General features: G+C 31.0%; 1 protein-coding gene across 3 annotated transcripts in view; it reads right to left on the minus strand.

Annotated features, from left to right (window-relative positions):
* Positions 1–13,842, minus strand: part of LOC143072814 (DEP domain-containing protein 1A-like) — a 249,246-nt gene that overhangs the window by 12,690 nt on the left and 222,714 nt on the right. For all 3 annotated transcript variants that reach the window (XM_076247933.1, XM_076247928.1, XM_076247921.1), the window contains exons 2-9: positions 11,664–11,821; positions 7,784–7,894; positions 6,033–6,254; positions 4,833–4,963; positions 3,659–3,706; positions 2,201–2,341; positions 561–1,724; positions 31–197 (exon numbers count right to left, since the gene is read on the minus strand). In XM_076247933.1, the coding sequence (XP_076104048.1) occupies positions 31–197; positions 561–1,724; positions 2,201–2,341; positions 3,659–3,706; positions 4,833–4,963; positions 6,033–6,254; positions 7,784–7,894; positions 11,664–11,788 (2,109 nt within the window). In that variant the 5' untranslated portion in view covers positions 11,789–11,821. The remainder of the gene's footprint in view (positions 1–30; positions 198–560; positions 1,725–2,200; positions 2,342–3,658; positions 3,707–4,832; positions 4,964–6,032; positions 6,255–7,783; positions 7,895–11,663; positions 11,822–13,842) is intronic.

Raw genomic sequence — 13,842 nt, forward strand, 5'->3', positions numbered from 1 at the left:
CCTAATATTCATCATTAACAGAAAATTTACCAAGGTTCTTGTATTCTGTTCACTATCTAACTGTAGTTTTGTATTATTGAACATCTTGTTCATCAGCTTTAGTAGTAGGTGTAATTTTCTTCTGTTCGGTGGCGGTACCAACAAGAACACCAACTGTAAGGATTTTTTTATTCTTTCTATGATGTTCTCAACTTGTCCTAAAAATTAAACGATTTTTATACTAATACATTTATACATTAAAAAAAAATCATTTTTTCATTATAAATAAACATGATAATATCAAAATTCAAATTCATGAAATTATTAATACAGTCTATTATAGCATTACAATAATTGTTTCAACTATCTTTCTGTAATTTTTTATATTTATTAACAAATCAAATAAATAAAAATTGTCAAGTTGAAAATAAAGCCTTGTGAAAAAAATCATTCATTTCAGCAACTGCTTACTGGAACATATTTTATTTTCACTTTCTAACTACTTTATGAATCGTATTTACTGCAGATATTTGATTTGATTTTTCTATTTTTTTAATAACCATGACTGTTTTAATACATACCTGCATCACTACAAGCTCGTCTAAGATTTGTTTTAGATTCAGTATGTATCAAATCAGACAAACTCAAACTACGACCAGTTAAAGATTCTTTGCTAGCCATCCGATGTAACTTGTCTGTACAACTGTTCAAAGAACCTTGACTTTGTAAATCTGACTGACTATTCTGACACTTATTCAGAGCTCCTTGACTGGGCCTTCTATTTAATGTCTGACTACCATGACTGCACATATTATCTAGAGATCTTCTGCCTTTCATTCTCCCCAATGTTTGAGTACCAGTATATGCTTGGTGATTTAAACCATGCTGACATTCCTCATCTTCAAAAGACAATGCTCTAAGCATATGTAAAGCCTGACTTGAAATAGATCGGTTTAATAATTTACGTGATGCTCCATCAATGACGGGCTTGTAACCGTCAGGAAACAGTGAATGGTAGGCTGGTGGACTGACATATTTAGGAGCTGGACGATTTATCTCGGACTGACTAGACGAATCACTGTAACTCCTCCTGGCAGGAAGATAATGCTTATTTTTTGTATATTGGTTTGATTTAATACTTTCAGGTCTATTATTACAGTGTGGTGGATTGTTTTCTGAACTGCTTTGCCTTCTATTTTTATCTATAGCATTTTTACATGGCTCAGATTTTTTCTTGCGCATAGATCTCACATGGGCAAAGTTTATATCATAAGAATCATAACAATGTTCTGAATTAGATACATAAGATGGAACTTCCTGTGCTGATTTAAAATGGGTTTCTATTGGTGTTTTTGACAATTCTTCTGGTCCATTAGTATACCCATATTCAGTCTGAACACCACCTTTATTTAAGTAAACTCTCGTTACTGTCCTGTTTTCTGGTCCGAATGCTGTTTCATATTTGGCAGCTACTGGTGTAGTGAGACTAGATGTACTTTTTCTACGTTTTTGTTCAAATACATGATCAGGGTAAATTGGTGACAGTTCTAGTACAGATGTACTCGATACTCGTGGTAAACCGTTACCAGACTTGACATCGGGAGTACTTCCAACACTGGTTAAATTCATTAAGAGATTTTCAACTGATTCAAAAGATGATATGCTTCTTTGATTTGGTGAATACATCTCATCTGGAATGTCTGATTCATTATCACAGTCTTCTTGTATTAATCCTTCAGCAGTGACTGAAAATAGACAAAATATCAACACTTTACCAATCAAATAATAAAATATCTCTACAATCAAAAAGAATGGTACATTTTTTAAACTGAAATTGGTGTAAAATAGTGTTTGCCCAAAAATTTGCTTACCTTATTTTCTAAATAGGTACCTTCATGTGTGTGTATGTGTAGATATTAGGATAATTTGAAAATAGACCTCTTCTACTTTTGTCTCTTCAAACATTTATTTATAATATCATTATCATGATTATTGAACAAAAATAAACAATGACACATATGATAATACCTTTTTGTGAAGCATGTAGTATGATAAAAATAACTTACTGCCGTAGATGAGGGTGGTTATTTCTCTAAAAAAAATCAGTTTCTTGACTGAATCTCTCGTCTCTTAGTAATTATCTAATTATATCACCTTTACCCAAAGGGCAGTATGTTTATAATAAGTCATATCAAATCCTAGAAATTTTTTTTTCTCTTACCAAATACATTGAGTATTACTTCATACATCTCATAAGTCAACAATGGTTCAGAAAGTCCACAGAAATAATCTCTAACTACACGAAACACATCCTTCTCAAATCCTGGGTAACTTGGTAAGTTATCATCAACTTTCTCAGGCCCTGAAACATGTTCAAGTATGTAAGAGTAAGTAAATAAGTTGCATTAATGAAAAGTTTTAATTATGGTAATTTTATTTGATGTTTAGTTTGTCATCCATTATTTTTGTTACTAAGTAAATTTATACAAATATGATCTATTGGTTTCAGCATAACTAATCCAAGAATTCAAATACAGAATTATTAAATGATTGATTGATCAACACATAAAGTCACAAATTTATATGAATTGCCAATGAGTTAATTATTTGTGTTGTTCTCCCATGAGTTGAACATTTGTTTATATTTCAAATGTTGGATTTGTTTTTTCATCGAGGCAAGGACTTTTCTTTATTGTTTTGATAATTGTCCATTGTCTTTTTCTAAGGCAAATGAAATTCTGATTGAATATGTAAAATCGAAACTGTCATCTAGACAAACTGTTTTACAAATAAAAAGAAACACAGTTTAATTTTCACATTATCATAGCGGCTATCATAATGGTTTCTGTTTTGTATCACTATCAAGCATAGGAGAATTTTGAAAAATTTGTTTCATATACTGATTAGCAGTATCCTCTAATGTTTATCTGCTTTGGTTATGGTGTGAAGTATAAATCTGGAACAGGAAGTGTTTTTTTACAAATTTGCATATTTTCAAAATGATGTTAAAATCTAAATTTTCAGAAACAACAACTTTTATCTCAATTGTCTGTTTTCCAATACCTGTAATTGACCCTGTTATTATAAATCCCTTTTTCAGTTGTCTCCCTTTGGAGGGACAATGATTTTTCTTGACAACGGAGAGCCAGCAGAAAGAGCAAATTCACCTGTGCGTTACATGTGTAATCTCTGAGTTTTTCAAATCTTTAAATACATTTAATTTGTTGTTAAGCTAAATATTTTTGATAACAGAAATTATTTTTCACTGAAAATTTGTAAAAGTGTCGATGTTTCTCTTTCAACTTATCATACTTAATGGAGCAAAAGCCCATTTTGTACTGTATAGAACCAGCCTATGAGTGACAAATGGAAGTAATTTGTATAAAAAGAGTAGTAATTGGCAAATGGACTATTGTTCAATGAATATTAATTATAACTTCAACACCTTGCATAAACATGATAAAGGCAATATCATATATATGTTGGTTTGACATGCAAATGCTGTGAATAAAATAGTGTTTTCAACTGATTGAAAATATAGCATTTCCAGAATCCATTAATATTTACTAAATAGAAAATAAGATATAAACATGATAAACTATTGTTAAGGATTTAGCTACACACAAAAATAGAGTAAATACATGTACATTGTAATTATTGTTTATTTGGATATACTCACAGTGGGCCAAACATTTCATTGCAGACAAGGCCCAATGTGGAAGCTGATCTACAATTATAAAAATAACAAAAACTTAATGCATGTCTATAAAAAGAAAGAATACTGAAAATGAGCACTTTTGGTTTTGCAATGTTTTGAGATGATTAAGATTATAACACAATGTTGACTGCTGTACCCCTATTTTTGACGATTTTACTTATTGTGTCTGTTTGTTTTGTTTACACATTGTTGTCAATATAATGAAATTGTATGTGACTGTCATTCAAGTGAGACGTTTCAAGCTATCAAACCGGGTTTCATCCACAATAAAAAAAACTAAAAAAAAAAACTTAATGCATGTCTATAAAAAGAAATAATACTGAAAATGAGCACTTTTGATTTTGCAATGTTTTGAGATGATTAAGATTATAACACAATGTTGACTGCTGTACCCCTATTTTTGACGATTTTACTTATTGTGTCTGTTTGTTTTGTTCACACATTGTTGTCAATATAATGAAATTGTATGTGACTGTCATACAAGTGAGACGTTTAGCTAGCTATAAAACCAGGTTCAATCCACCATTTTCTACATAAGAAAATGCCTGTACCAAGTCAGAAATATGACAGTTGTTATCCATTCGTTTGATGTGTTTGAGCATCTGATTTTGTCATTTGATTAGGGACTTTCGGTTTTGAATTATTCTTGTAGTTTAGTATTTTTGGGATTTTACTTTTAACATGATCAAGTTGTTTAGATCAATTCTTTTACATATTTTGATTAATACATGTAAGTTATTTAATCTTTCCAACAAATGACATGCCAGTGAAGTTTGTGAAGAAACCCTTAGAAATGACTTAAGAGTCAGCATTCAAACTGACATACAAAGTAAAGGGCAGAATTACATTGAAATAAAGATAAACTTGTGTGGCTATACACCCTAAAAACTAAGAGTAAATTTTATGAACTTAAGGTTATAAATAAAAGAGGTTTTATTCTTCAAATAACAGCATACCCTTGATATTCTGGATCATATACAAAAAACATGAAAATAGAAGATTGTTGGTGTTTTAACGCCACTTTTAAGTTCCACTTTTGGGCTATTTTGTGGCGGCCAGTTTTTATTGGTGGAGAAAGCCAATGATAAAATGTAATGTGTGTACAATGTATATGAAGCTGTAAAAAAATACTTGCCTTTTGGTTCAATGTTAGTGACAATTCCACTTTTGTTGATATATAAACAGTTGTGCATCACATTTTTGCCATTGACAAAATTACTATCTAAAATTTCAGACATATCTTCTATCCCCAGAACTTCCTGCAACCTATAAAGCAAAAAATAAAGTTTAGAAGTAAAAGCTATGCACTGGAAAATTTATGGGATATTTTGACAGCACATGATATTTTTTTTCCTGTGAGTAATTTGGAAGGAAGCAGACCCAATTCAGTTAAAAATTATTATAAAAATTATGGGTGAAGGAGTAAACAAAAGTGTTAAAGCCTGAACTGAAATTCAACAGGGTATTTTCAAATAGGTAAACAAGAGATATTTAAATATATGGAGAATATATGTTTTTGAACATTCACACCATTTTATAAATTTGAAGATTTCAAGAAATTTCAAGAAAAACTTTAAAACCTGAAATCGAGGTTTGAAGTAGAACTTACATTTTGTACTTATCAGTTTTAGATTGTAATAAACAATTAATTTTCCCATAGACAACAATGATAGCCTCTTTCGAGAAAATTGATTTTTTTTAACGAAACCTTGCTTGAATTAAAGAAAAATTATTCGTACAGTATTTTTTATATAATTGTCTCAATAAACCAATTTTTTTTTGAGACATTTCGGCCATTGGTCCGGTCGTTTCAGTTCCTTATTTCCTCTCAACTACATGGCTGACATTACATTTGTATTTCCTTTTCAATCATTAAAAAGATGTTATGTTTTTGGTAAAAAAAATATAGGATCGTGTTGCTTTTCTTAACGTAATTGGTACTTATCTCCTATGCCTATAAATTTTGCACTAAAAAACATGTGTCTCATATATGCATCTTAGCATTGAAAAGTCATCTCAGTTCCATTAGGGCTAATTATATAAGGAAAATAATTTGTTTGGCCTTTCGTATAATTCAGAGTGATGAATTCTCTAATTATAAAAAATAACTGGCGCACATATCAACCAATCAGGATAAGCCATTCTCTTAATTCTGAATACCATGTTATGCTCATAAAATGGCTGCGCCCATAAAATTTAATGGTTTAATGTAATCTTCAGTTATCAATTATGAAAATCAAGGGAGACAAACCTTAATGTTCATTTTCATTGCACCAAAAAAATGTTACCATGAATTTGTTTATTTTAGTTGTTTAATCTGTAAATGTAAGACTACCTGTCAAGCGTCATGTTCTTCCATGCATCCTCAACATCAGCAGCATTCAGTTGTTTGGCTACAAGGTGGCAATCTGGTAAAACTTTAATTGGTGACATCTGTGCTGGCTTTTCATGATCAAGGTCCAGGGTTATTGGTCCCTGGTCCTTATTGATCAAATCATGCCTGTTTGTAAGTGGTGTGCGAGCGTGAACTTGTCGATGAGGTGATGCATGCACAAATCTACAAAACCAGATTCTAACATAAAAACATGCTTAAGTCTTCAAAATAGAACAAACATCCAGCTAATTCTAACATTATCGAGGGAGAGGAGGTCACTAATGAGGTTATAATTTGTGTCCATTCTCTTTTGCTACTTTTGCAAATAAAATATGTTTTAAGCAGTCATTGAGGGGGTACTACTTGTACAAGTAATTTTTATTTACTTGAAGAAGTAAATTTTAAAAACTTATATAAGTAAATTTGTAGGATACTTATACAAGTGAATTTTATTTACTTGCATAGGTAAAAGAAGAATTAGCTAAGTTATGTCCCTGAGATATTAAGATTTTTTTACTTATATAAGTGAAAAAGTCATTCTATCTTCTTTTGTTAAATTCTTAGGATTTCTTTGCTCTAATAGAATTTTAAATTGTCTGCCCTTTGCAGATATCTTTACTAATCATTTAAGTGTAGTTTTATGGAAAATGAAAATCCTATTTGTCTGTTATCTGCAGAACACTAGTCATTTACACAGGCAAATTTCACTAACATCAATTTCACGTGAATTTAAATTCATGTGAATCTCACGTGAAATTCACGTCAATTTCACCTCAAACGAGCTTATACATGAAACTCACGTGAAATCAGTTTTTGTGAGTTTCATATGAATCTAATGTGAAACTCATGTGAATTTCACATGAAAATCACGTTAAAAAATTTCATGTGAAATTCACATGAATTTTTAAAATAGAGTATTTCAAATAACATCTAAATTTTCAAATTTAATTAAAATCATGAAAAATATCAATTTTTTTGTTGTTGTAAATTTCACGTGAGATTCATGTGAAAAATTTCACATCAGATTCACGTGAAACTCAATTCACGTGAAATTCACATGAAAATTTTCACGTGAGTTTCATGCATAAGCTCGATTGAGGTGAATCTCACGTGAAATTTTTCATGTGAATTTCATGTGAGATTCATGTGAAATTCATGTGATCAAATTTTGCCTGTGTACAAGCCCCCAAGGAGCAGTTTTTGAAGGCCTTAAGATCTTTGCGCAATCAGATTTTTGTTGAATTAATGAAATGAAGTAAATTTTTGAGAAAATTAAGGGGAGATTATTCAAACATTATAATTCACTTATATAAGTATATTTTGTATTACCTCTTCAAGTAAATAAAGATTGATTGTACAAGTACAAATGTAGTACCCCTGACAGTTACATTTCATTTTCTTGGCACAATTTTTAATTTTTCCAACTGGTGGACTGCAGGGCAATATATAAAATCTGCAACTTTAACTAATAAAATATATTTTTTCATCAACAAAGCTAAGAGATTACTCTCTTAAACATACTTTTTTGGGGTAAATACATGGAAAAAAGCCTCTGGAAACAATACAATGTACATTCTTGTAATGCAAAATTTTGATAAGATAGTATGAAAATTTATGGACTATCTAATACCAATCTTTTCAGAATGATTTCAAGAAAAAAGAAACCTTGTCTATGAATACAAAAACTCTGATAAACAACAAAAGTGTAAAACCTAAAGAGTCTGTTATTGTCACAAACATCTGCTCTGTTGTGTTTTCCTCCCCTTATATCTTCAACAACTCTGGCTCGGTGTAGTTTCTGCAACAACTGTATGGTTTGTGATCTACAAACATACAGAACAGAAATATATACATGTATACATAATCAGTCAATTCAATAACAGGATTCAAAAATCATTAATGATTTGTTTGTTTTTACAATTAAAAAAAGATACAGACATTATCTATTCTGTATATAGAGGGGAATATAGAAAGCTGGACCAATACTTCAGAAGAAGTACATCATAAAGAACAGACGAAACGGGGTGTTAAAATATAAGAATAGAATAGTCATGATAGTCATGATAGTGTAAGAAAAGACAAAGCTAATGCAGAATGGAGGGACCACCTATCCAGGCCCTCATAGATAAATGTGTTAAAGAGTAATACTATGAACTGTCACTATCCAGGCCCTAATAGATAAATGTGTTAAAGAGTAATACTATAAACTGTCACTATCCAGGCCCTAATAGATAAATGTGTTAAAGAGCAATACTATAAACTGTCACTATCCAGGCCCTAATAGATAAATGTGTTAAAGAGTAATACTATAAACTGTCACTATCCAGGCCCTAATAGATAAATCTGTTAAAGAGTAATACTACAAGAGTGCACACACTGAAATGTCTCGCCTTCTTTACTAATCATTGATATTATGTTGAAAGTCCTAAGTATAAAGCTTTATTACAACTGTCACATAAACTTAACATTAACCAAGATAGCTAAACAAAGACCAATGAACCATGAAAATGAGGTCAAGGTCAGATGAACCATGCCAGGCAGACATGTACAGCTAACAAAGCTTCCATACAACAAATATAGTTGACCTATTACTTATAATTTAAGAAAAATAGACCAAAACACAAAAACTTAACACTGTGATTTGAACTGTGCAATTGAGGTCATGGTCAAATAAACCTGCGGGACTGACATATAGATCATAATATATTTCCATACACCAAATATAGCTGACCTTTGGCATATAATATTAGATAAAAAGACCAAAACTTAAAAACTTAACTTTGACCACTGAACCATGAAAATGAGGTCAAGGTCAGATGACATCTGCCCGCTAGACATGCACACCTTACAATCATTCCATACAACAAATATAGTAGACCTATTGCATAAAGTATGAGAAAAACAGACCAAAACACAAAAACTTAACTATAACCACTGAACCATGAAAATGAGGTCAAGGTCAGATGACACCTGCCAGTTGGACATGTACACCTTCCAGTCCTTCCATACACCAAATATACTAGCCCTATTGCTTATAGTATCTGAGATATGGACTTGACCACCAAAACTTAACCTTGTTCACTGATCCATGAAATGAGGTCGAGGACAAGTGAAAACTGTCTGACGGGCATGAGGACCTTGCAAGGTATGCACATACCAAATATAGTTATCCTATTACTTATAATAAGAGAGAATTCAACATTACAAAAATTCTGAACTTTTTTTTCAAGTGGTCACTGAACCATGAAAATGAGGTCAAGGACATTGGACATGTGACTGACGGAAACTTCATAACATGAGGCATCTATATACAAAGTATGAAGCATCCAGGTCTTTCACCTTCTAAAATATAAACCTTTTAAGAAGTTAGCTAACGCCGCCGCCGTAGCCGCCGCCGCCGCCGCCGGATCACTATCCCTATGTCGAGCTTTCTGCAACAAAAGTTGCAGGCTCGACAATAAACTGTCACTATCCAGGCCCTAATAGATAAATGTGTTAAAGAGTAATACTATAAACTGTCACTATCCAGGCCCTAATAGATAAATGTGTTAAAGAGTAATACTATAAACTGTCACTATCCAGGCCCTAATAGATAAATGTGTTAAAGAGTAATACTATAAACTGTCACTATCCAGGCCCTAATAGATAAATGTGTTAAAGAGTAATACTATAAACTGTCACTATCCAGGCCCTAATAGATAAATGTGTTACAGTGCTTATCCAGTGACCTTTGGGGTATCACAATAGCAATGACCAAAACAGTTTACCAAATTGAAGTTAGATTTCTTCTCCAACTAACTGATCAACTGGTAAAATGTTTTAGCAGATTGCTCAAGTGAAATGTTGTTAGTATGAAGTGAGTGCTGTGAAATCAAAAGTAATACTTACCATCCTGATCCAGTTAGTTGATATCTTTGTCATTTTTTTTAAACACAAAAATGACTTACTATAGTACATGTAGTATGAGTCACTGAATAAGAAGGTCTAATTTTGACATGGAAACTTCTATCATAAATAGATTTTATAAATAAATAGTTCAAACCATTGTTTTGTAGATGTATATTTTATAGCTTTGTCTTCTAAGACAAAGTTATTGTGTAATTATGATTCGTATAATATTTTCTATACAAATTACTGATCTGCTGGCATTAAAGGGAAATAATTTTTATTGAGTTATTGTACACTAAAAAATTAATCAATGATACCAGGCTTCTGATTTTGCCTACAAAAAAATCATCAATACGACTTGAATAAAAAAAAAATGAATTGCCAAATTAGGAGGAAGTTGAAGGGCATTTAGGACACAAATTACAAAGGTTTTGCCAAATACTGCTTATAAGTTATCTTGTGCTCCATGGTAGGGAGTCCTTATATAATTAGTACTTTGAACAATGCAAAGTTTGGCAAAACAGCTGTTAATTTATAATTTTACCATATCAATAAAAATTCATGTCAAAATAAAATTACTGACTACTGGACTGGTGATACTTTCTTAATTTACAGGGGAATTTGTATGATTTATAGAACTTTGAATGTTTTCAGTAATAAGTTTTTAACAGTTTTTTTCAAAATTTTAATCATCTTAAAAATAAATTTCATTGTTTCTTTTCAAAACAGAGGATAAAAGTTTAATAATCATAAAAGTAATGTTACAAACAAATTAAATGAGGAAAGTTAATATTTGTCAGACAAAAATTGTGACATAAGACATAAGACATTTAAGACATAAGACATTTTATTTCACTAAAGCCCCCACATGGGGTATGTTAGTACAACATTTTTTAACAAACTATAAAAGTATGAACATATTTACATATTTACATTAAATCATGGTTAACAAAGGTGCAATAATAGTATATATAATTAGTACAGATAACATTTTGCTGATTTTCAGTAATGTAAATTATTTCCCTTTAATGGTAGCAGATAAGTAATTGCTTTAGAAAAAAAAATCCAAAATACAATTATGCACTAACTTGTTGTTGGAAAACGGAGCTATAAATTATAGACTAACAAAACAATGTTTTGAACTATTTATTTATAAAATCTATTTATGATAGAAGTTTCCATGTCAATATTAGACCTTCTTATTCAGTGACTCATACTATAGTAAGTCATTTTTGTGTTTGGAAAAAATGACAAAGAAATCAACTAACTGGATCTGGATGGTAAGTATTACTTTTGAATTTACAGCACTCACTTCATACTAACAACATTTCACTTGAGCAATCTGCTAAAATATTTTACCAGTTGATCAGTTAGTTGGAGAAGAAATCTAACTGCAATTTGGTAAACTGTTTTGGCCATTGCTATTGTGATACCCCAAAGGTCACTGGATAAGCACTGTAAAGAGTATATTGTACTACACTGTATGAACTGTCACTAGATCATCTGTGACACAATACATAACACCATGATGTTTTGACAGTTCTTTGATCTTAAGTGTGCCATTTCTAAACCAATTAATAGATTGAATGATAACAATCTGTTAATTGATTGACCTATTACACTATAGGTACAAGACCAATTACCTGACACACTTATGTTATTACAATTACCAACCAATTTCACAGTTCAGGTGTCATTACTCACCTGGTAACATCTGCACCAAAATTTTTATTAGATTTTAGATAATCATGTAGCCAATCAACTGCCTCAGATGATGAAAAGCAATTATCATAGGTCTTCATATATCTCCTGTGTCTACCCAGAGGCATGCCATTTCTAAAGGTCACAATTACTTCATTCCACTAAAAAAACATTAAAAATTAAAATTAACAAAAGAATATTACATTTAATTTGAACATAATCATAGTAATGGGCACTTAAGCTTTTAAATATTTAAAAATATGTTCTACAACTAGTGTGATTCATGCAATTTAACTTAGCTTCAAGGAAAATTTCCCCAAACGAAATCAGATTTCTTGATTATGTATCATACATGTCATGCAAAAGGAAATGAAAATAATGAATACTGTATATGACATAAAGCAATAGACTTATTAAATAAAACTTAATATAGTTTTTTTTGTCATAGAGTAATGTAAAGGAAAGTGTGATGAAAACCTAGGTTTGTAAAATAAGACAGAAGAAATTAATAATATACCCTCCCACTCCCCAAAAAACATCCATGAAAATGAATGATTATACATGTAACATCAATATTCAAAACTCTCCAAAGATTACCCTAGCTACATGAGCATAAAGAAATTGTGTTTTTTTTAAGGATCACTGTAATTTGTCAATTTGGAAACATAATATTTATAAATATACATTATTGTGTGTCTTTTCTTTTCTCTTTATCATGTTCATTGTAATCATAGATTAAATTTTTTAAATCATTGTAATCATTTGTTCCAAATTTAAGTTGATTATTCTGCCTGTAATGGGCATCTTAAATTGTCAATTAAATATATATTTGATTTGATTTTGGTCTGAGTTTCTCTATCTGTGGGAATAAACATCCCTGTAAGGGGTTCCTGTCTTGATGTATGGAATGTTTAAAACCATTGCAGTCCAATCTGGCTGTGAATGGGGGCTTCAAATCTTCTTCTTCTTCCAGGTAAGGAACCGGATTCAATGCTGAATTTGAATGGTTCCGCGCGAAAATATATCTGCCATGGCAGGCAATGGTAAACTATAATCTTCAATTAAAACAGTACACTCTTAGTCTGTGCCAAATTGTTTTAGGGTTTGTCTGGCCAAAAAAGAAATTTGAACTTTTCTACTATATATATTTGTATTCAACCAATTGCAAAAAATCTTCTGTTTGACCGATTTTTTTCTTTCTGACATTTTGTCAGTCAGACAGTATGGGATACACCGCTAACTCTTGCACTTCAACAACTCTCTATTAAAGTGTCTATAGTTCTTGCAAGTTGAAGTTGTCTATATATATATATATATATACAACTACCATGCATTTTTCAGTGACAGTGAGAGCATGGTAGACAAAATTTTCTTCCCAGCATTAGGTACAAAAATGTATTTAAATTTTACGTTAATAATTTATGATATTCACATATACTGAATATGATTAAAATATTTGCCTCTGGATGTTAAAATTTAACAACCAACAGTCTCAATCATAGGCACTTGTTTCTATCCATGGGAAGACCCCCTATCAACGTATATTTAAATATACATTGATAGTGGGTCTTCCCATGGATAGAAACAAGTGCCTGTGGTCTCAATTTACATTTGCTACTAGAGTAGACATTACATATACATTCATTATAAGTCCAAGATTACTCTGATGTCCAACGTCTGTTTCGCCAAACAAGCTGGGGTTGTCAATGTGGAACGTCAGAGTAATATCAGACTATATATTAAAAAGTAATAAAGAAAAGAGAAAATATGTTTATATATATACATGTATATGTCAGAGTATGAAAACATTTTAAAATAAAAAGTAAAAACACAAAAATACTGAACTCCGAGGAAAATTCAAAAAGGAAAATCAAAAATCAAAAGGCAAAATCAAAAGTCCAAACACATCAAACGAATGGATAACAACTGTCATATTCCTGACTTGGTACAGGCATTTTCTAATGTAGAAAATGGTGGATTGAACCTGGTTTTATAGCTAGCTAAACCTCTCACTTGTATGACAGTCGCATCAAATTAAAATAATACAGTAGTCAACAAATAATAAAACCGTATAGAATAGCAAAACACTATGTATTATAAGAGCTTCATCTTCATTAGTTTAGGTGCTAAATCTAATGACATTTATGAAACGAAAATATATGACATCAATCCCCCTTTTTTT

This window comes from Mytilus galloprovincialis, chromosome 1 (genome assembly GCF_965363235.1).
Source record: "Mytilus galloprovincialis chromosome 1, xbMytGall1.hap1.1, whole genome shotgun sequence".
Lineage (NCBI taxonomy): Eukaryota > Metazoa > Mollusca > Bivalvia > Mytilida > Mytilidae > Mytilus > Mytilus galloprovincialis.